The 24,042-nt window shown below is 43.3% G+C and overlaps 2 protein-coding genes across 2 annotated transcripts in view; one reads left to right on the plus strand and one right to left on the minus strand.

The window, feature by feature from the left end:
• The first annotated feature begins 1,845 nt into the window (after positions 1–1,845).
• On the plus strand, positions 1,846–11,552 carry csrp2 (cysteine and glycine-rich protein 2). The gene is made up of 6 exons (XM_080756923.1): positions 1,846–2,025; positions 4,541–4,660; positions 6,504–6,672; positions 8,095–8,224; positions 9,085–9,178; positions 11,182–11,552. The coding sequence occupies exons 2-6, from the start codon at positions 4,549–4,551 to the stop codon at positions 11,256–11,258; spliced, it is 582 nt and encodes a 193-aa protein (XP_080613049.1). The 5' UTR covers positions 1,846–2,025; positions 4,541–4,548; the 3' UTR covers positions 11,259–11,552.
• Positions 11,553–11,650: 98 nt separating this feature from the next.
• Positions 11,651–24,042, minus strand: part of zdhhc17 (zDHHC palmitoyltransferase 17) — a 40,256-nt gene continuing 27,864 nt past the window's right edge. Inside the window, 7 exon segments of the mRNA XM_080757936.1 lie at positions 11,651–15,852; positions 16,645–16,739; positions 17,706–17,863; positions 18,743–18,826; positions 19,891–19,984; positions 20,611–20,673; positions 22,408–22,530. Of these exon segments, the coding sequence (XP_080614062.1) occupies positions 15,714–15,852; positions 16,645–16,739; positions 17,706–17,863; positions 18,743–18,826; positions 19,891–19,984; positions 20,611–20,673; positions 22,408–22,530 (756 nt within the window). The 3' untranslated portion in view covers positions 11,651–15,713.

Raw genomic sequence — 24,042 nt, forward strand, 5'->3', positions numbered from 1 at the left:
GAGACAACTCACTGTATTGTAGCATGACATTGAGACAACTCACTGTATTGTAGCATAACATTGAGACAACTCACTGTATTGTAGCATGACATTGAGACAACTCACTGTATTGTAGCATGACATTGAGACAACTCACTGTATTGTAGCATGACATTGGGACAACTCACTGTATTTCCAACATCATATGATTATAATGATTCAGTGTAGTCAGACTCCCCATTCCTTTTACGGTCTATATGGTACAGACACATGAACTGAATGGACTGAAATGCACTCTTGGCTTAATACACCAGATATACAGATAATTTAAAATGCAGACAAGACAAGAAAGACTAGGCTATATTATGATTTATGACAAGACAGTTACATCATGCTTATTCTAGTCTCAAATAATAATGATAAGGGAAAATTAGCTTAAGTTATGGCAAATCTGGAAAAAATATGCTTAACACTCTCTTCACAGATGTGTTCATAAAGGTGTCTATACTATCACAGAAAAAAAATGTTCCAAGCCAACTCCATTGGTTAACTTTGTGGGAGCCAATCAAAGTTGGGGTACCCTAGGCTAACAGCAGGACATTTTAAAATTGGCCAATATCAGCTTGTGATTTGTGTAAATAGTTTTTTTTTGGGGGGTGTTGAATCCGTTCCAACCATTCATTTGGCCATAAAATTGGCCATGCCTGCTTTTGTATGTCCCATGCAGACATACTAGTGTAATAACTAATAATCAATTTTATGCATATCTCAATGGATGTCTATGGTGTTTTCTTGTTTTCTTTTGTTTGTGTGTTGGTGTGGGGGGCATATTAAAATATAAAAAGCATTTTATTAATAATAATAAAATAATTATAATCACAAATGCATCTTAATTGAAAATACAACTGTTGAAACAGAAGTAGATGGACAATCTTTAATGGATTTAACTGATTTATTCTTTTCATAATAGACTTTATTGTCACACCTTTAAAAAAATAACGGTAAAATAAGGGGGAAATTAATGAGCCAAATTTCAGTTCATTAATAAAAACAAATAAACAGAATAAACAGAGCCACCATGAGGCTGATTTGAAAACTGGCACATGCCACTTGACAGTTTTCAAATCAGCCTCATGGTGGCGCTACAACAGGCCAAGTTGCGTCTCTCACACACAGCACAGTGAAGTTTATACTTCATTGTGCAACGGTCCTATGCTGGGAAATAGCAGATATATATAATTATGCAAACTCACAGCGCACATCTCATTCAAGACACTGAACTTGCAAATCTGCCATTTTTTCCAGCCAAGCTTTGTAAGCCGTGGATATGCACGAAAGATATTTCTTTCATGTGGATCTTTCATATCGATTTCCCAAAAGTTGCGTAACTGATCTGACAGTGCCTGGCAGGCACACTATCAGCGTCGGAGAGGAACAGGCAGGCACTGCCTGCCTGTTCCTCTCCGACGCTGATTGTGCATCACACTTCAATGTCCACAACTTATGATATTTAGCGTGGTGACTTCTCGATCCTTGCACCAGCCATCCAAATACACTTTCCACTGCAACAACTAGTCCTTCAGTTCATTCAGTCTCTCAATTTGTCCTGTGACCATTTTCCAATATTGGTCTCTCAGTAGTCTGGACTCTGGGTCACATCACACTGGTTCATGCGACCGCGTCGTCTATCGCGCACCGAAAACAGCGATCTACAAGCTCACAGCGCGTCTCAGATGCAACCCACTGTGAGCTTGTAGATCTGCCATTGTCACCATTATTCTTTAGATCACGCCCATTGTGTTGAACCACTCCCTCCCTCCCTCCCTGTGTGTAAAAATGTGATATCATGACTCAGTCCGTCGCAGACAGTAAACGGTACTGAGTCTGTCTCACTGCACTGATCCTGCTCTGCTGCTCTGGACGCTTTGAGCAACTAAACTACAGACTGCATTTAATCCAAAACTTTTCTTCACCTTCACCAAATTGACGTCTGGATCCTCTGGAATTTATATACTTATCTTGGAAAACCTCCGCGATATAAGAAAGGTATATTTATTACATTTCCAACGCGATTTATTTAAGCCTATTTTCTCAGTCAACAATATATTTTGTATAAAGTCGATCATATTGTAACACATATACAGAACTTACTGGTCAAATAGTGGCGTACAGGCCGTAGGTCTGATGCTGCATCACACTGACCATAAACATGATTAAAATGTGTCCTTACCTCGTACACTCGCTCACCACCACTTCACACCCGTTTGTCATAAAGTTAAACAACGTGAGGCGTTTCCCCCCATGTAGCCTATTAATTAAGTTGTCCTGCCTCGTCACTCATGCTTCAGTTAGGCAGAGAGATACAAGTTCAGTGTGTTATTCGGTGTGTGGTCTATTTCTAGTAAAACATAATACTTTGTTAATTTCACTTGTTCAAATGGGTCATAAGGCTCCATTTGGTTCAATTTCTTTACTTTTGTCTTTTAGGTGTGCACAGTGGAAAGCCAAATAAACAATATACATAGTGTGTAGTGTAAACACTGTACATTATGGCAATACATTTCTTGTATCATTCATTTGCACACTCAGAATCTCAGGCCCATTTGTAAACAAGTCTTAGTGCTTTTTCTGGTTTTATCTTCTTAGCAGATTTTGTATTGACCTGGACTTTCGTTGAACTGTACCCATTCTACAAACTGTTAAACATTCTCAATCATAGTTAAACTATCAATAGGGGAACCCCTGGAACTCCCTCAAGGACCCCATATTGAGAACCACAATCACAGGGACCAAGACATTTCAACCCCTGTTCTATAGGGGTCATGCACCGGAGCCTAACGGCCCTCAGAAAGCTGTGGCCCGATGAGAACCCAGGGGCAATTTTAGTCTTCCTTTGATCTCCTCTCGTCGTGTTTGAGCTTGTCACAAGCTCTGTAATATAACTAGGAGGATGAGCGTACAGTGGCGCACAAAATTAATGAGCTGTACCCTTCTGTGGTTCTCTGCTTAATGAAAACTAGATTTTTCCAATGGGGGGGGGGGGTGGGGTGACATCATGACATGCTGGTTGCCAAACAGGGACACCATGACCACAAGGAGCTCTGCATGCTGCTTCTTATGGCATTTTATTATTTGTCACTTTGAAAAGCTCAGCTTGAGTCTCCCAACAGATTCTAAATGGGCCCCGAGTCTGTAATTACAAACAGTTACTACAGACTAGTGTATGTGTGAGACAGAAAAGTGACTGCATGCGTCAGGCAAATTCCATGCGGTCTCACAATGGTGTTTACCGACTTACTTTTTTTGTTGTTGAAGCTTTAGATCTATATCCTGCGGCCACAGGGCCATAAGAACAATGCTCAAAGGCATGGTGTTGCCCCAGACCATTCCCATGGACATTAAGTCCTATTGTTTTTAAGGACAGGTTTGAGGTTTTTCTGGGACATCCTCCTCCTCAGCGGGTAATCAGTAAAGCAGGATTAGAAACACTCTAGTGCCCGGTACGGGGTGTATACTTCAGTGAGAGAAAAAATAACACCGAACCACAGGACTCAGTACAATACATGTCTACAAGGAGATACTATTACACCGAAAACAGGACTATACCAAAACAGTACAGTACATTTATACAAGGAGACACTATTACACAGAAAACAGGACTTACACAGTACAATACATGTATACAATTTACAAGGAGATAGTTACAGGATTCACTCACACTTTAGTGCATGTTGCAGAAACTCACATTCAGAGTCTGTCAAATGAGAGAGCACAGAGCAGACATAGCTGTGATATAAATGGTAGGCCTTTACTTTGTTCCACCAAACCATTCCAAAGTCTATTTGCCTGTCGTTGTTTCAAAGCCTGCTATTTGCCTGTAGTTGTTTCGAAGTCTGCAACAGCAAAATCCTGAGTAAGTAAACCTTGCCGAGCCATATGAGGCCCATAGGACAGGAGCCCATCTCCCGTTTCTGTAGCGTGTAGCGTTTGATGTACAAGCACACTCCCTGGACATGATGTACAAGTACTCCCAGGCCGGGCCCTGGACATGACGCTAGTATGTCGCAGGGACTTCACTTTGGGCCAGTGCAAAGCAGAGAGGAACTGGGTCCTATTTTTCAGAGTCTTTGGTATGACCTGGCCAGGGATCGAACCCCCAACCTCTCAGTCTCAGGGCGGACACTCTAACTACAAGGCCACTGAGATGGTCAAAATTCTGAGTGCTACACCACTTACTTCAAACGGGTGTGATTTTACTACGTCTGTTGAGTGTGGTGCGTCCTGTCGTTCAGTGGATAGCTTTTCCTCTCGTGACTTTCTTGTTATACCAACAAGGGTGTGTCATAATATCTGTCAAGTCAAACGGAAGGATTATGCCTCTCCCTGGCTGGCTGTTTGCATTTTGTAGAGTTATTTGCAAAGCGATAAAATGCACAATGGAGGTGTGATAAAGTACACTGGGTGAGATAAAAAAAAAAAAAAACATCTCGCCACAAAGCAGAAGAAAACCACAACACGATGAGTGTCCTACATTAGTGACATGTGTTTCTCCTCTTGACAGCAGACACAATGCCAAACTGGGGCGGAGGCAACAAGTGCACGGCCTGCCGAGGGACGGTGTACCACGCTGAGGAGGTACAATGTGACGGGGAGAGCTTCCATAAATGCTGTTTCCTCTGCAGTGAGTACTGTTCTGTTTAAATGCTGTTTTCCTCTGCAGTGAGTACTGTACTGTATAAATACTGTTTCCTCTGCAGTGAGTACTGTACTGTTCTGTATTGTTTTTATCCCATTTAGGCCTGACGTCGAAATAAATAAAAAGTCTTCTGAAAGAATATATATTCAAAGATTTGTGCCACATTTTCACGATTTTTCAAAAATAGCAGACCTACAAGCTCGTAGCGTGCCACTTGGTGGCGCGCTATGAGCTTGTAGATTTGCTATTTTTCAATAGCTAAACACCAAAAGGGGTTCCCGTCCAGAATGGGTTATGCTCCAACCTTTCTTCCAAAAACATATGGCCATGTTTTGTAAATAAAAACCATCATCAATTTTTGCTCATCAAATCTAAGTTGATTAGAACATTTGGCACCTTTTTGACACACTGTAATACAGTATCGGTCAAAATATCTGTAATGGTCTACTCTAGGACTCTACGAAATTAGCATTGGACCACCAAATGTGCCACCGGCCACCGGCCGGGCTCTAGGCCTGAGCACACAACGTCGCTGGTCTTAAGATGCATTTGGCTGTGACTGACGAGACACTTTCTCTGCAGAGAACAGGACTAAACATTACATTTGTTCAAGATGTTCAAAACCAAACCAACCATGCACGGAGAAGAAGCACGCAGCAGAGATCATAGCTGAACTCAATGCGACCCCTGCCTGTACAACTCGTGGACTCCAGAAACAGAGCTCACATTGACTGTTTCCTCACTGACATCTCACTTGGTCAATGGCTCCTCAGAGCCCACTGTGTGTGTGTGTGTGTGTGTGTGTGTGTGTGTGTGTGTGTGTTCACTGGACTGCTCTCGACCCTCCTCCAAATGTCAGTGAACTGAAGATGTTCCAGCCCTGCTTCACACTGCAGAAGGCAGGCGACTCATGCTTTCCCTGCAGGCCAAATCCAACTGGACCACAATAGAAGTGTTTATTTTTCTTTGCTTCCCTTTACAAAAGCTGCATTGTTCCAGAGCTCCCACTGAGGAGATAATGAACGACCTTAGAGACCCGGTGCTGTGGTTCCTGCCTTGCACTTCATCCGTTCTCTGTGTTTGACCATCTCCAACTTTCCCCTTTTATCCGTTAACCGAACATGACTTGTATTGAGTTGTGCTTTCATGTGAAATGTACGCATTCTGCAGACTGTTAATAAATACTTACACATCACAGTGCATGCCATGCACCCAGGCTAATGTGGTTAACACAATGGTGACGTTTGACGAAAATCAGTAAAAGGACCACTTCACCACTTTTCAACCTATTTTCATATACTACTGTAGGTCCTCACTAATAATCATGATAAAATGGCACCAGTTCAGAAACCTGTCCACCAGTGACATCATCGATGGGGAATCCAAGCTAATAGAAATTGCAGGCTTTCTAGTCCCGGAAAGTTGCAATACGAAAATGGAAGCCATCGTTCTCACGATAATAAAAATCTAGACATTTTTGTAAAATAATTGTGCCATTTTATCATGATTATTAGTGAGGACCAATTATATGAAGATAGGTTGAAAAGTGGTGAAGTGGTCCTTGGGTACTAGAAGCACAGTCAAGGCCACAGTACGCTGATGAGTCAGTACAGAGTGCCATTCCCCTGAAGCAACAGCTGGAACCAGAAATCATAAAGGAAAAAGAAAACTCCCGCTCAGATGCGAAAATAACGTTTTTAACGGTGAAACAATCATTTTGGTCAAAAGCCAACCATCATCTAATCTTGGAACGAGAACAGGTGTTCTCAAACAACAGATGAATGTCTTTCAACAATCACAATATGTAAAAACATTTCTGTCTCTGTAGTGGTGTGCAGGAAGGGGCTGGACAGTACGACCGTGGCCATGCATGACCAGGAGATATACTGCAAGTCCTGCTATGGGAAGAAGTACGGTCCCAAGGGCTACGGCTACGGACAGGGAGCGGGCACACTCAACATGGACAGAGGAGAGAGGCTGGGGATCAAACCAGAGGAGTGAGTCAAGTTACAATCCTTTGTGTTCATTTACAAGATGCTGTAAGGGAAATTGTTTCGTTTAAACAAAACATTATTTTCAGGATCCCAAGTAAAGTAGTCTCTTGAGACAGACGGTGGGCTCACACAATTTTCAAATGCTAAATAATCAGAAGCGCTGAAAATGCAAAGAAAATAAAGGCTTTACTCCACTTCCATTACGCCTTTGTAGTCGCGTAAAGAAATCCGGCTGTAAATCAAATTGGTCGAAGCCTACAGGTAACTTAATGCTTCTTACAGAAATGGAAACTCAAAAAAGGTTTGTGAACACGGTGTCGTGATTGGTCAAATATCATTCCGGTCTGAATAGCTTACTGTGTGTGACCTTTAGAATAAAGTATGTGGTAGCATAGTTAGTAGGATAGGTAGTGTCGCAGGAATATAGCAGTATAGGGTTGTTCAAACAGTTCCCTGCAGACCTGGGTTCACAATGTAGTTACTGTAATTCTCACTTCTTAATTTCCATGTACTTTTGGGTACCAATAATGACTAGTTCCCAGTTAGTCTACAGTGGACACAAGGCACACAAATCCAGGAAAGAAAGTATTGTGGGATACTTCAAAGCAGAGTCATTATGTTAGTGCAGTAGTGCATTAGACTCCTTAGTTCTTACTGATCTAAGCTGCTCTAACAGGCCTGGGAACAGAACAGGGCACCATGTCCCCCGATTAGGCTTTCATATTATACACAATCAATCAGGGACAGAGGCTGTCACATACGTTCTATCATGGCAGTGGGGCAGGAACCACGCTTGTACACATGCACTATTATTACACATGCACACAAATGAACACACGCACGCACACACTCACTCTCTCTCTTGTTTATGCTGCAGTCAGAGCCTGGCACTGGATGTCAGGTGATTATTATTATGAATGGCACCATTATGTAATAGGCAGGCTCCTGAGTTGGCCTGTTGAACCTTCTCTCTCTCCCTCTCCCTAGAACTGTCCCCAGCACAAAGGCCTTCATTTAGGGGCCGCTGGAACAGGCGGTTCCCCTTCGTTAAACACAGCCCCAGGGCCCCAGGCCTCTTAACTTTGTACAAATCTCTCCTCTCCTCAGAGAGAGGAGAGAGATTGGATACAGTGGAAAGACAGAGATGTGTGCTGCTAATACATCAAAGAACCAAAAAAATAACATATCTCTCCTGTTATGAAATAGGCTTTAAAATCCAAGAAGAATCGTGCACTTGCAATTCACGTGACTTTCTGTATCACTGAGTGTTTGAGTACAGATGAAACCGCCGTCGGAAATGAACCGCTGAGACCTGTTTTTGATAGGACTACAACTTAAATTAGGCTGGTGCTTTGATATTATAGAGAAGGTGCTCTCTTATTGTGCTGAGTTTTAAGCTAATTGCATTTCTTGTCTCCCATTCAGAACACACAGTCACAAACCCACCACCAACCCCAACCCATCCAAATTTGCTCAAAAGTTTGGGGGTTCAGAGAAATGTGGCCGGTGTGGGGATTCGGTTTATGCAGCGGAGAAGATTGTTGGGGCTGGCAAGGTGAGTGAGAGTTAGTGTGTGTCACAGGGGACAGTCCGTGCCATCCGGCCACCCTTCACAATGTGTGTTTGTGTACAGCAGAATGTAGACCAGTGTTGATTTTGTTGAGTAAAACTATGACGAACATTCGTTCGTTGACTTTTTCACTGATGAAAACGAAATAAAAACTGAAATAAAAAACTAACTATCGTGACAATTTTGTCAACAAATAAAAACTAGACTAAAATGTTAGGAGGGCCTAGTGGAGAAGAGATCCAGTAGAACTGAAAGACAAGTCAATTTATGATTCGTTGCACTCTGACAATAGCCGATCTACAAGCTCACAAATCTATTTTCAGAGTGAAATCAGGAATTACGATGCCACCAAAACGCATTTTTAGTTGACAAAATCAACTAGAATAACTAAACTAGAATATGAGTAAAACTAGACAGAGCCCCAGGGGAATAAGTTCACATGGAGCAGCTTGGCTCTGTCTGGATTGCAAGCAGATGTTTATACTATACACAGTCTAGTGACAGCTCAGGAATCCTGTGACTCAAACCATTTCATACATTCTGTCGTAAGAGTGCTGGCTTGCGAAATACCTTGTGTTGTGATCCTGCTGGGCTGCTGGACTGTTGCGACAGACAGACAGACAGACACGCACACACTGTGTAATTCAGAAATAACTCGCACAGTGGCAGGCCCTGAGACAATGACAACAGTCAGACACCACATATCAACTACACTCCCATCGTAGCCTGTCACAACCTGACCTCAGCATCCCATTCAGTGGAGCCCCATGATGTCACAGCCTGACCTCAGCGTCCCATTCAGTCCATGATGACCACACACACCATTAATTAATTCTCCTCCACAGCCTTGGCATAAGAACTGCTTCCGCTGTGCCAAATGTGGGAAGAGTCTGGAGTCCACCACCCAGACGGAGAAAGATGGCGAGATCTACTGCAAAGGTAAGGTTGTGAAACCCCTCCAACCGATGTCAGGTATTTAATGTTCAGAGCTGCTCTTGCTATAGCCCACGTAAAATAACACTTTCACACCGGTACGTGATAAAGGCTACTATATTTTCCTATCACACACTCAGTCTGTTTGAAGAGTGCTTTGCATACCATGGGAAGGCAGAGAGACACAGAGCAGATAATTCTATTAGCTACAGTAGCATGCCAAAGGCAAGTCTGTTCACAACTGTTTTATGTACCGATTGTCACAGGCATTATCAATTAAACTAATACAATTAAGACGCTTATCTTTAGGTATAAACAGAAACCACCAGTGAACCTTGTTTAGTCAACCGGTCAGCATGTGGAGGAAAACAGGTGCTTTTCCCTACCATGAATCCTGTAGGCCGCAGTCTGTTAGTTAGCATGGGTCCGCCTTGCTGCGATGTGATGGGATCACTGGACCAACCCAGGCAATAACAAGCAAACTTGTTAAACTTGTTAAAAGACTCAAGAGTTAATTATTTTGGTAGAGCGGGTTCCCTAAGTACTCCACAATGAAAAGGAAAGGGGGAAAATGTCTGGACAATTTCCCCTTTCACATTAGTTGTCCACAACTTGTGGTCTCATGTTCCCACTACTAAGGGAAGGCTTACTCATCCTTACACACAGAAGGATAGCATTTCCTTTGAGTAAACCTCAGCAGCTGCAGCGGATCAGCTTTGAACAGGCTATCACTAACACCAATCAGCCCCACCCATCTGTGTACGGACTGAAAAGGTGAACTCTCAACTACAACTATGAATATATCTGTGCACAACAGAATCCAATGTAGTTAAAGGGGAATTTCTTCCTACAGTGTGTGGACTTACTTTTACTTTTTTCTTCATTTGTCCAGCACCTGCCTTTAGTGGTTTATGGATGTGTGTGACTATTATGTACTGCTTGACATCATTCCAACCTGACATGACACGTACAACACAATAAAGGACCCCACCAGTGGCCACCACACAGCCCAAGATTATGTGATTATATCAGCAGAGAGACAAACTGGATGAACTTTGTGTAGTGCTTTGTATAGCAAGAACACCACAGAAAATCACAAGCATTTACACACAATAACACTCCCGGGCTGTCCCCAGTGTAGTGTTTCCTCAAATGGTGCGTTGTGTGGGTTTGGCTGGCAGAGGCCGGCCCGACTCGTCAGGCTCGCCTCCCCAACAGTGCCATTTATCATGCCAGTTTCAAACAGGATGGGGAACAATCAGCTGACCTCAACAGCTGTAATCCACTCTCCACAATGACCACCCTTTTCTCATCAGCATGACAAGGCTGGATATGTTTTGGCTAAACAGAAAACACACACACACACACACACAAGAGAAGTGGTTCCTGAGTTTTCAAATGAATCCTTGCAGTGATGACTAGCAGGAATGTTGCAGCTCAGCTCCAAGTCCAAACAGAGTGTGCTCTGTATTCATCCAGGACTCTGGTGGTCAGATGGTTTACTGTCCTCACCGTCAACGTCAACACATCTTGACTCCATTTGACTTTATTCATGATTTTCCTCGATTAAAACGTGCATAAAACAGATGTTGTGTTCATCCTACCTTGCAACGATTTGCCAATTCATCCTGGCGTTTTCATTCATAAGGAGGGTGGGGGTTCATCGAAATGAGGAGAATTAAGATAAATTATCAATGACATAGAGCATAGACGACGACTTTATACATAATATACTATGATTGTCATCGTCTGATACAACCGACGCACATCCCAAGCAGATAAAACAAACCCTAGATCATTCTGAAATGAAGACACAGTTCAGTTGTGGTATGACAAAGTATAAAGCAGGCAAATGAACCCTAGCGTTCCTATTGAACCCTAGCGTTCCTATGTCATAATGGGTGAATATTTGGTAAAAATAGACAAACATCTTACTATAAACGTATTAAATGACCGTCCAACGAATAACTTAAGTCATGTCTTTTCCCTCCTCTCTCTCTCTTCAACAGCATGTTACGCCAAGAACTTCGGACCGAAAGGATTCGGTTACGGCCAGGGAGCAGGGGCTCTGGTCCACGCCCAATGAAAACCTCTGCTCCTCCGCTAACCAATGGGATCAGGGGCTCTGGTACACGCCCAATGAAAACCTCTGCTCCTCCACAAACCAATAGGCTACGTCGGCCAGGGAGCAGGGGCTCGGAAACCTCTGCTCTGCTAAACAACGGGGTACACATGAAGACAAACATATTGTACATCACTGTCCATTTCAGAGTAAAAAGTGAATTATGACCTTTTGATTTTTATCTTTCCCACAAACTGGAGTTTACGTATTCTACTACTATGCAATATAGAAATAAAAAAATAAAGACACACTGAACAATGTCTTCTTCCTACAGACAGATGTCCGGGGGCAGGGGTGGGGGGGAAGAAATCACAAGTGCACGAAGCGCCATTTTTCACATTTGACTGTATTTTTATTATTAAAGCCATTAAAATGGATCCATGCCCAATATGTTTACATCTGAAGCAGAGATACAGTGATGTCCTGAAGAAGACGGAGAGGCACTGGAGATGAGCATGTGCTTTTCACATGGTGGGGGGGGGGACCTGGACCAGTGGTAACCAAACGTTCACATCAAGGACCCCCAAATGAAACAAAGAGGGTAGGGAGATAAACTTTAAAATGGAAAGGAGGTCGCACAACTCGGTAGTCCCGATGCCAAAAAAAGGTTTTACCAACGTTTCGGCACTCTCCTTTCCATTTTAAAGGACCGCCAAATTGACACTAATTAGCCCGCGGACCCCCATTTAAAGAGATGCCATGGGGACCCCCATAAGAGAAGATGTTTACGGCTCCAGCAGTGATTCTCAGGTAACCAGTTTAATTTCAAGGACCCCCCAGTTTGATATGCAATAGGCTACGGACTCCCATTTAATGGCATTTCTATCTCTGACACCCCAATTTGTATTGTAAAATCAATGTTAATTTAAGAGTCATTTGTACACTCAGAGTTACAGACCCATAAGGGCCCATTCAGTTACAAACTATCATTTGGTTGGGACCCCCTGGAACTCCCTCAAGGACCCCTGGGGGTCCCCGAAACCCACTTTGGGAACCACTGACCTAGATTGCTGTCTGGAAGTACTAGTGATGTGTACTCTGAAAATGGCGTTAAGATTCGTGGAACGCATAATCATGTCTCACACAGAAAACAGATCTACAAGCTGACAACGCTTGCGTTCGCACTGCGACAACGTGCATGGCTTGCTTGTGGATCTGCCATTTCCTGGTGCGAGATGCCGCCGCACAAACCAAGAATAAATCAGGCATATTATGGGATGTTCTGTGGGTTGGCATGGTGACATCAATGATATACCGGGTGGGGGTGGGGGGGGATTGTGTGTGAAATGAGACACTGTCCCCTTCTGATGATGCAAACACGAGACCCCAAACACCTTTGGGGAGACCATTGTATAATATATACCGCCATCTCTTGAATGCTATCCTTAAAACTATTGCATGAACACGTTTCATTTTTTTTTTTTTTTTTTTTTAGAAAAACAAAACAAAAACAAATAATCGGTGCTGCTGTCCATTTAGTTCTCTAGTGTCTTTGCTTTACAATTTGTACATCCAGTGGTAAAACAAACCCAGCAATGTGACATAGAAAAAAAAAAAAAAAAAAGAAAACCTTCAATATGACCAGAATTCACCAGCATGGAACATTCAAATATATTACACTTGCCACAGGAGGGCCTGGCGCCGCCCTGCTGGCCACAAAAGAGGCCTCAACATAACACACACTGGATGAAAAAAAATAAACCCAAACAAAAAAAACGACATGAACAGAACAGAGAAAAGTACTTGCAAATACTGAACATTCACTATATACAGACACGTGGCTTGCTGGGCTATCACCTGGGCAGCTTGGATGGCGACTGGTTGGATCAACGAATATGGCGACAGCCCAGTGTCCAAGCGTTACACATGCAGTGGAGTTGTCTCGCGAGTCTGGGGGCGGGGCGGGGGGGTTAAAACGCCTATAGACAGCAGTGTCGGACATCACTAAAAGCTACAGTCATACACTTGGATTATAATCAGGGTTTTTATTTTTCCTTCTTTCCTTTTGGTTGAATGAATAAAGAAAGAAAGAAAGAAAAAAAACTTTTCCAGGAGCAGCTTCAACTAACAAAAAAACAAACTCACAGAAAAACAAAAGGCTAGATCAGTTATGTACAAGATGCACATTCTTTACACTTCAGTCTGTCTGTCTGTCTGGTTGCTGCTGCTGTGTACAGTAGACTGTACAGTCAATGTGACGGGGGGGGGGGGGGGGGTACACTGCACTGTACAGTCAATGTGACGGGGGTGTACAGTCACTGTTCTGTACAGTCAATGTGACGGGGGTGTACAGTCACTGTTCTGTACAGTCAATGTGACGGGGGTGTACAGTCACTGTTCTGTACAGTCAATGTGACGGGGGTGTACAGTCACTGTTCTGTACAGTCAATGTGACGGGGTGTACAGTCACTGTTCTGTACAGTCAATGTGACGGGGGATCCAGAAATAAAGTGATGAGAGCTCAGAGGAAGGGGAGGGTCTGTGTGTGTGTGCGTCTATATATACACACACAGTATGTCTGATTGGCCCCTCCTCTCTCCGTAAACAACATGAAAAGAGTTAAACCGAAGCGACGTTGAGTTGACCTCCCTTCAGCAAACGGCAAACAAAAAAAAGAGCGAAAACAAAAAAAAGAGAGAAAACAAAAAAAGGTGATCAGTGCAATATTGTAGGTGGACAAAAAAAAAGTAACACGTGGACATAAAGTGAAAAAGAGAAATAAGACTTTAGAAGTCTTAAAAGAATACACATGGAATGAACCGTTCTTGTAAACTCAAAGACATCATTTCAAATAATAAAGTCACAAACGAAATGATCTTTCCTTCCTCGTCGCTCCTCCTCCTCGATTGTTCTCCTAAACATCTACTCTTACAGCCTAAACGTTTATATTAATAAATATATGTACTGTACCTGCATAATAATAGGTTTTCCTGTAAAACTTCTTAGGGCACCATGTCGAACGGCTAGAAGAATTGCTTTGAATTAGTTTCTCGGTCAAAAAAAAGCCACTTGCTTAAAATGGCATAAAATGTAAAAAACAAGATGGTACTAGGACATACGCATTTAATCTATAAATAGCTTTAAAATAAATATACTTGTATCACATTTTCTGTAGGATATCCTATCTTTTTCTGTGTCATCCAAGTAAGCCACCTTGCTAGGTCAACTCTTCACAAGTTCAACAATGTTGGCAAAATCCTCAACAGGTGTTTGAGAAAGAGAGAGAGGGGGGGGGGGGGGGGGCTACCCACTCAAAAATGAATGTTCACGGTGCAAAATCAAGACCTTAAAAAGCCGTTCCCTTACCTAAATATTACTTGAGGAACGCGCTGTAAAAGGGAAAACAAGAAAAGAAAAACCTCCTTCATCTCCCCAACCATCACAATATAAACAGGAACTGCACTTTCCACCACTACTCCAAAAATAAAACAGATTTGCAGCGCCAGTGACGCCGTAAACATGATTATGGTTAAACTGAAAAGTAAAAAAAAAAAAAAAAGAACCGCGGGGTGGGGGGGAATGAACGATACTGCCGTTTGATCACGCTGCTCTCTTCACAGAGTGGCCCGTTCCAGTACAACGAACAAATAAAAAGATCCCTTTTTTTTCTCTTTTCGGACTAAAATGTCTCCTCGTTCCCGTTCCCCCCTCTTCCCCCATGCGTGTCTGGCAGTGCTGCACTGTCCAATGGGCAACCGGAGAAGAGCCAAGGGGGGAAAGGAAGGGTGGTGCCCAGCCCCTACAGGGGGGGGTAGGGTGGTGCCCAGCCCCTACAGGGGGGGTAGGGTGGTGCCCAGCCCCTACAGGGGGGGGTAGGGTGGTGCCCAGCCCCGACAGGGGGGGTAGGGTGGTGCCCAGCCCCGACAGGGGGGGTAGGGTGGTGCCCAGCCCCTACAGGGGGGGTAGGGTGGTGCCCAGCCCCTACAGGTAGGATGGGTGCCCCCCGACCCCAGGGTAGGGGTCGGGGGGCATCAGGTGGACAGTAATTATAAACCAAATAACTGGTGGTGTGGTATAGCAGTGATAGTAGTAGTAGTAGTATAATAGGGTGGCGGTACTGGATGTGTGTGTGTGTGTGTGTGTGTGGTGTTGTCCCCTAACAGCATGCTAGTCCCAGCTGAGTTCTCAGTCTTATTTGATCGGTGAGGAGAGAAGATGGTGGTCCAAACAAAGCAAGCGCTCCCGAGAACAGCATCGCTCCGATATGAACGGCAGTCAGGCAGGCAGGGAGGGAGGGCGGGACACAGGGGGGGGGGGGGGGCAGGGCGGGGGTGTTGGGTTTGGTGGGTGGGAGGGAGGGAGGGAGGGAGGCCTTCTTCTTCTCTTCCCCTGCTTCTTCTTCCTCCCCCTCCTGTCTGGACTCCACTCGGCTCCCTTTTGCTCCACCGTCCTGGTCCTCCTCTCTCTCTCTCTCTCTCTCTAGACCAGCTGGTATCCCGAGCCAGACGTCTGCTCGTACTCTATTGTGTACTGCGAGGTCCAGTCCGTCGCCACGGGGCGGATCAGACCACAGCAGCGGATTTCAAAGAAGTCTATGAGATTCCGTATGCACCCGTGGCTGTGGACAGGAGAGAGAGAGAGAGAGAGAGAGAGAGAGAGAGAGAGAGAGAGAGAGAGAGAGAGAGAGAGACATGTTTGTGACTGCATTTATTTGTCGGAGAAAACTGTGGTTTTCAAACCCCTTTTCCTTATCAAGGTCCATTATTTATTCAGCAGCTGTACCACTGACCACCATTTGATGACATTTAGCCTCTCAGACCTCAACACTAAAGAATATGATTTGTTACCGGTGGATAAGATTTTGTCCACAATGTCCATGCTGTATTGATGTTGGTACCATTAGGAGAGACAACAGGCCAACGTTGATCAAAATAACAACTCTTCTACGTTCTCCAATCGCGTAGACGTCTTGTAAATGAAGTAATGCCAGATGTTTAACAATACATAATTGAACTCTTGAGAGCGTAAAATGAAACCAAATGGACACAATAGCCTGGACCACCGGTCGAAAACCACTGCTGCAGACAAAGGGACCCCTTTGACTGGCTTAGATGAACTGCCGAAACATTTAAGCATTAAGCAAAAATACATGCCATTAAGAGAAGATTTTTACGGCTCTAGCAGTGATTCTCAACCATTTTCATTTCAAGCACCCCCATTTCTATCTCTGGGGCCCCCAATTGATATTGTAAAATCAATGTTAATTTAACTCTGAGAGTGTACAAAACTATCATTTAGCTGGGTACCCCCTGGAACTCCCTCGAGGACCCCACTTTGGGAATCACTGACATAGAGGGCTCAAGTGGTGCGTGGCGGTCGCATTATGGTTGAATAAACATGGCGTACTTACTTGAAGGGGCTTTCGATGGACGTGGCTGTGACTTTAAAGTGCTTGTAGCGCCTGGCGTTCATCCTCTCATTGGTGGTGATTCCCAGACCAGCGATCTGTCAAAGGTCAAAGGGCAGAAGAGCGAAATAACTCAGGGAGGACAAATCAGTGATAGGACGCTATGGTCGCCCGTCGGCCGTTTAGAGTGGACAAGACCTTGGCTTTAGGTGCTTTAACCACAGATCGACAGAAGGGTGATAATCTTTATGCAAAAATGGATCGAAAATGCATTTGCAGGTGTAAAGGAGCAACTTGGACACTCAGGCATGAAGGAAGCATGAGTTCAAGTCCGTTGCTCTCCCCATGTCCCCCATATATATGGGGACTAGGTTGGCGGAGGGTGTGTACTGTGTAGAGCCCAGGATCACATTAGATAATTGACACAGGGGTGAAAAATGGGTTACAAAAATCGTGGGATAAAAAATAAATAAAAATGCTTTGGTTCAGGAGAAAGTTGGGGCCGGCTTCAGGGCTCTTGTACATTTTTATAGATTAATTTTCAAAACCTTCCCTACAATATTTTACTGTATAGAGCGATCATACAGCTCATATAATATATAATGGTATCGATACTGTACATGCGACAGTAGAGAAGTGCATTCCATATTCCGTGCATCCCTCTTTGTTTCTCACATATTCCAAGGGCTCAAGTTGTTATCATAAATAAATAAAAGGTAGAACGACTCCTGTTCTTGACGAATAATCAACCCTACACAATATAATATTTAATGAGGACACAAAAAGGCTGTTGCTACCGTCTGTGTCAGTTATGGAAACTTGTTTAGAAAAATTACAGGCTATACATTCTTTTTAAGGTGAGCCATAGAATTCAGATAGAATTTTGACAGGATCTGGCCTCGTCAGGCTCAGCTTTTGAGGTGCGAGTCAACTTTTTCTCTGCAATTACTCTTTTTACTTCAACGAGATCGAACGCGACGCTTCATTTTCAATCCGTTGGCTGCTATAAAGAAAGTATCTGTAGGTGGGACGGATGAGGGTGTGAGTTGAGAGCGACTACAGACCTGGTACAGCTGGCACATGATGAGGACGGCCACCCACATGAAGTGGAAGACGCTGTTGAGGAACATCCAGAACATCCAGGGGGAGCAGGACGCGATCTGGGTCAGGTACAGCCAGAAGCCATCCTTGGCGTAACTGGTGGAACAGTGGATCCTCCAGTCTGGAGAGGAGAGGAAGGGAGGAGACATAAAGAGAGGGACAGAGAAAGAGGAAAGAAGGGAGGGGGAAAAGATGAGAATTAAAAAGATGAAGACAGGTAGAGTAATGCAGTTCCGCATTACTCAAGATGCACTCTATCTGCTGTGAATTAATACATACGAGAGCAAACTAATCACTTACTAGGTCTCATTCAAAGATAGTAGACTTTCCTAAAATATACAATTTCCTTCACTTTTCTTTCAAGGCTATTGATGAAAGAAAACATTTGCAAATACCGTATTGTGCTGAATACAAGACTACGTTTTTTTCCTCCAATGGAAAATGGGAAAAAAATTGAAAAAAAACGGGGTCGTATTATAATCTATGACTAGACTATTTGACATGCAATGTTCTTTTTCCACAAATCTCGTTTTATAATCAGAGTCGTCTCATATTCGGCACAATACTGTATTTCGAATATTCCAGACTTGCACAGGAGACCTGGCGATGTAGCATGCATGATTAATGGTAATTTAAAATACTAAAAGAGCGATCTAGCATGAGTAGTGGTAGTTTACGATAGTAAAAAGGATTAATGGTAGTTTACGATACTAAAAAGGATTAATCGTAGTTTACGATACTAAAAAGGATTAATGGTAGTTTACGACACTAAAAGGGATTAATGGTAGTTTACGACACTAAAAGGGATTAATGGTAGTTTACGACACTAAAAGGGATTAATGGTAGTTTACGACACTAAAAGGGATTAATGGTAGTTTACGACACTTAAAGGGATTAATGGTAGTTTACGACACTAAAAGGGATTAATGGTAGTTTACGACACTAAAAGGGATTAATGGTAGTTTACGACACTAAAAGGGATAAAGGGATTTCCACTCACAGGCGATGCATCCGTACATCATCCAGCAGATCATACACAGTAGGAAGAACAAATATCCCATGAAGTACCGGTGGTTCCCACTTCCTGTGGACAAAACACACAAACAGAAGAAAAAAAACGATCACACTTGTGTGAAGTGAGGGGCTGTGGCTGCCACATGAAATCACAGGTGGGGGTTCTGCCTAAGAAAAGGGGCTGCTTAAGAAAACATTAAATGTCCATAGACTTGGCTGCCACACGACATCATGAAAAGCCAGACGTGGGAGGGGCTAGCAGTACTCAAAAGGTAAAACTTTCCCGAGAATCCTTGCGAAGCCCCGCGGAAGCACGAGCGTGCGTCACAGAGCGCATGTTCGGGTCTGTAAGTCCCGGAAAAGATGCGCTGTGATTGGCCAGTAATCACTTGAGCGGCAACGTGATGTAACGTGCCTTCCACACTTCCAGGGTACTTCCTCTCCCAGTGTAAATTGTTCCGCCCCAACACACATCGCTCCAAAGAACTGCAGCGGCCAATCACAAATATATTTTTAATATCTATGACTGACACGTTCCAAAATGGATTATGTTTTGCTCTTTGCTCTATCAAAGCAGGAGAACAAACCAACATGGTCTGGTACTGGAGAGCTTACTCAGGGGGCTTGAGAAGAATGATTCCCACTCGGTCACCAAACACAAGATGATCTTCAGTGGGAATGTTTGCCGTTTGTCTACACTGCTTCCTCACTAAAAGAGCCATCCTGCCCACCTGGCATTCCAGAATCACTAAGGACCCCCCAACCCCCTTCCTTTCCCCATTGTTCCCCGCTTAGCTGCCTGGTCCATTTCAGACAATGTGTCCATGTCTAGACACACGTTGGCCTTTGGTATGCCTAGCTGTCTGTGTGTCTGTCTGTGTGTCTGTCTGTCTGTCTGTCTGTCTGAAGGCTCAAACAGTGGACAGATAAACAGGTAACTGCTACAACCTCCTGTTCTTGTGTCAGTTAATGAGTTCACAAGAGAGAGGCTTCTTTCAACGTACAATAGACCATGCGCTGCTTCTTAAACTGGAAATTTGTACTCATAAAAATGCAGATTTTTAAATCCGTTAACAGAAATGACCAGTGGATGATTGTTAGTGTGTTTGTCACTGGACTGTTGTTGTTACGTACCGACACAGTTCCCCACCCATGGACAGTGGTGGTCAAACTTGGCGATGCAACGGTTGCACACGGCACAGTGTTTGGACCTGATGGGCTTCCGTATCTATGAAGAAGCAAAACGTACACATGCATGTAACATTAATTTAGGAATCATTGGGTTCATCACTGTTCATTCCTGGAATGCTTTGCAAACAATTCAATATTTTAAATACTTAAAAAGGTAAAAATTATAGAATGCCTAGGCTACCAAAGGAGCTACTTCAGGAAGCAAAGGAACTAACGGCCGCAAAGAAGATGGTTGCTTCGCACTGGAAACCGCCTCATACATTGTCATTTCGCCAATGGGCTTTGACCTATCTAGACATCATTTATCTAGAAATGTCTACAGCAAGATTGCATGGTGCAAAAGAGGAAAACGTTGAGATTTGGTCTGGTATTGCAGATTTGGTTACGGGCATGATTTAGTCATTATTATTATCATCATTTATTTATTTTTTGTTCCCATTGCACAAGTAGTAAGAGTACTAACATTTTGTGGCATCTTTGGTCTCGGGGGGAGGGGTGGGTGGGATTGTTTGTTTTTGTGTTTCTTGCTTTTGCTGTTGTGTTTTTTACATGTGTTTGTTTTGTTTTCTTTAGTCATTTATGATAACGTGTCTTATTGTGATTTTATTGTCTTTAATAAAAACATTTGATAACCAAAAAAAAGGAAGCAAAGGAACTTCTTACCAAGCATGTACTGCAGAATATGCTCAGATCCAGGCTGCCCGTCTCTGCTAGCTCCACAATAGTCTGGGGGGGGGGGGGGGGGAAATAACAAGATGTGAGAGAACTGACAGAGCATCGGCCAAAATAGACTACAAATCCTAGTCTTTTTGGCACAGAAATAAATAAAGAAAATATTTTTGAGGTACTGATTTTCTGGCTCAGCAATCACTGTGCACATTTAGAGGGGCAGGTGCTCAAGTGAAAAAAGGGCACATTGTGCAGTGCGTGGATCCGGCCGGTTGCCTTAATAGTGTGAGATTTATAGATTTTGGGGCCTAAATAATATATCAGAAGCTTTTTTTTGATCAAGAATTGATTAATGGTCACCATGGTCCACATATTGTACAAAAAAACAAAACATACACTGTACAAAAAAACTAAACATACACTGTACAAAAAAACTAAACATACACTGTACAAAAAAACTAAACAAAACAAAAAACGGTTTTTTTAAGGGCACATTGCTGTCCAGAGGGAAAAGAGCAGTGTTGTTTTTGGCATGGTTTTAGTCATAGTCTCTTGAATAGTTTTAATTTAGTTTTAGTCACGTTTTAGTCACCTGAATGTCTTTTATGTCTCTTTAGTCGGCTAAAATTGATGCCGTCGTAATGATGGAAAATAGCAGATCTACAGCGTGCCACGCTGCGACACGTTGTGAGCTTGTAGATCTGCTATTTTCAGCATGCAACCAAGTGTAAAATGAATTATACTGGATCTCTTGTCCACTAGTCCCTTCCTAACATTTTAGCCTAGTTTTTATCGGTCGACGAAATTGTCAATACATTTAGTCTTAGTCATCATAGCTTAGTTTTCATTTAGTTTTCGTCAGTGAAGGTAGTCGACGAACATTTTTCGTCTTAGTTTTAGTCGATAAAAACAACACCGACTCCTCCATAACACAGTGAGAGTTTTGCCCGAGCCTCAGGGGGCCCTCGGCGGCAGATCGGCGGCGGTCCAGAGACAGATTTTAGTGTCACACTGGGGGCGCTAACGAAGGGGGCTAAATTTAGCTCGCTCATCAATCACACAATGGGGTCCCCTAACCTAGGCCTCGCTATGTATGAACCAGAGCCTCTATTATACAGAGTGCGCTAATGAGGGACAGAGTGGCGCGGCCACTGTGGATGCCTGTGGGCTGCGGGCCAAGGAGGACATCAGCAGGACTCACTAATGCACCAAACGACACATGGAAATACCTTCAGGCCAATTCCTCTTTTCAAGAGACCGGACAACGACAAGCATGCTTGGTGTGCGTCTGTCTTGTGTCCAGTGTTGCTTTTGTCGACTAAAACTAAGACGAAAAATGTCCGTCGACTACCTTTTTCCACTGACGAAAACTAAAGCAAAACTAAGCTATGATGACTAGTACTAAGACTAAATATATTGACAATTTCGTCAACAAATAAAAACTAGACTAAAAGGTTAGGGAGGGACTAGTGGACAAGAGATCCAGTATAAGTCATTTTCTACAAGCAAGAGGTTGTAGATCAGCTATTTTCAGCAAGTGTAAAAGTGTAAAGTGTAAAAGTCATTAAAGACGGCATCAAGGCCCGCCAAAATACATTTTAGTCGACAAAATCAACTGTAGATTTAGTCGACTAAAATCTTATGATATTCAGTCGACTAAAACTAGACTAACACTAAAACATTCCAGGTGACAAAAATGTGACTAAAACTAAATTAAAACTATTCAAGAGACTATGACTAAAACTAAAATCTAAATTTGCTGCCAAAAACAACACTGCTTGGTGTCGTTACCTTTTTCTTCTGCTCCTCGGAGGCTTTGATGATGCCAGGGTCCGATTTCCAGGATTTGCCGAAATTGTAGAAGAGGGCGACGCTGTTCAACAGGAAGGGAATGTGGACGGTGGCAAACGGTAGATGTGCCATGTGGTTAAGGAACAATACGAGTGTGACAAGGGCGGGCTAGCATGCTTTCTCGTAGAGATGCTCCGATAATTGGCGGTGATATTCGGCCGATATTCACTCTGATCGGTAATCAGCATTTACCCCATCTGTGATCGGCATATTTACCCTATCTGGACTTAAGTGGTATAAATGTCAATCAGATATATAGTATAACCTAATTTTGCATTTTTGTGACAGGCCTAAACATTCCCCCCTTCTTCCCCACACACAGGGACAGTTTTGACACAATCATTTTGGAAATATAAAAATATGCAACATTTCACAAGATCAGTATCGATCCTATCGGTATCGGCCGATCATGACAAAAACAATCTGTGATCGGTATTGGTCCCAAAAAACCTGATCGGAGCATCCCTACTTTCCCGGTATCCCCTAAAAATATATGACATCATGAACCCCGGAACTTCTTATTATGCCTGAGTGGCGCGCGTGATCGCAATGCTTATATATTGCACGATGTGACAAAAATGTTTAATCATTTCCCGGGGGTCCCTGGCACAAAATACATCAATTTGGGGATTCCTTGGCACGAAAAGAAACCAAGAAGGCATTTGTAGAATGGGCCTCAGGACGGTTTTAATGGCTTAAAACGCCTAGGCAACACGGACTCATCTCCACCTGAATAGATCCGTTCTCACGCCGAGTCACTGTCCAAAGAGACACCATAAAAGGACACCTCTAGGCCAACGATGATAGTGATACGACCAGTCCTATTCAAATGGGTTGGTTGTAAAGCTAGTTAGTGGGAGAGGAGGAACCACTCCGACCGCATACATGACACTTGATCCAATTTCTGCTCTTACATGAAGGTTAGCCAAAGGGCAGTCTACAATGGACGCCATCCCTTACTGCTCATACATGAAGGTTAGCCAAAGGGCAGTCTACAATGAACGCCATCCCTTACTGCTCATACATGAAGGTTAGCCAAAGGGCAGTCTACAATGAACGCCATCCCTTACTGCTCATACATGAAGGTTAGCCAAAGGGCAGTCTACAATGAACGCCATCCCTTACTGCTCATACATGGTTAGCCAAAGGGCAGTCTACAATGAACGCCATCCCTTACTGCTCATACATGAAGGTTAGCCAAAGGGCAGTCTACAATGAACGCCATCCCTTACTGCTCATACATGAAGGTTAGCCAAAAGGCAGTCTACAATGAACGCCATGCCTTACTGCTCATACATGAAGGTTAGCCAAAGGGCAGTCTACAATGAACGCCATGCCTTACTGCTGCTGCTGCAGACATAGCTCACTAGAGAAGTCTCCTCTAAGACAGTATAGATGACATGGTAAAGTGCTGCTCTTATCCAGGGCACTAAATGAAGCCATAAATCTTCATAATTATCACCATTAAAAAAATACTGCGTGTTGACATTATCTATTTAACCGCAGGGAGTTAATAAGATAAATGCCCTTAAAAAAGAAAAGAAAAAGAAAAAACCCTGCATGTTGACATTATCC

This window comes from Protomyctophum bolini, assembly GCF_963924005.1.
Source record: "Protomyctophum bolini genome assembly, chromosome: 23".
NCBI classification, from domain to species: domain Eukaryota; kingdom Metazoa; phylum Chordata; class Actinopteri; order Myctophiformes; family Myctophidae; genus Protomyctophum; species Protomyctophum bolini.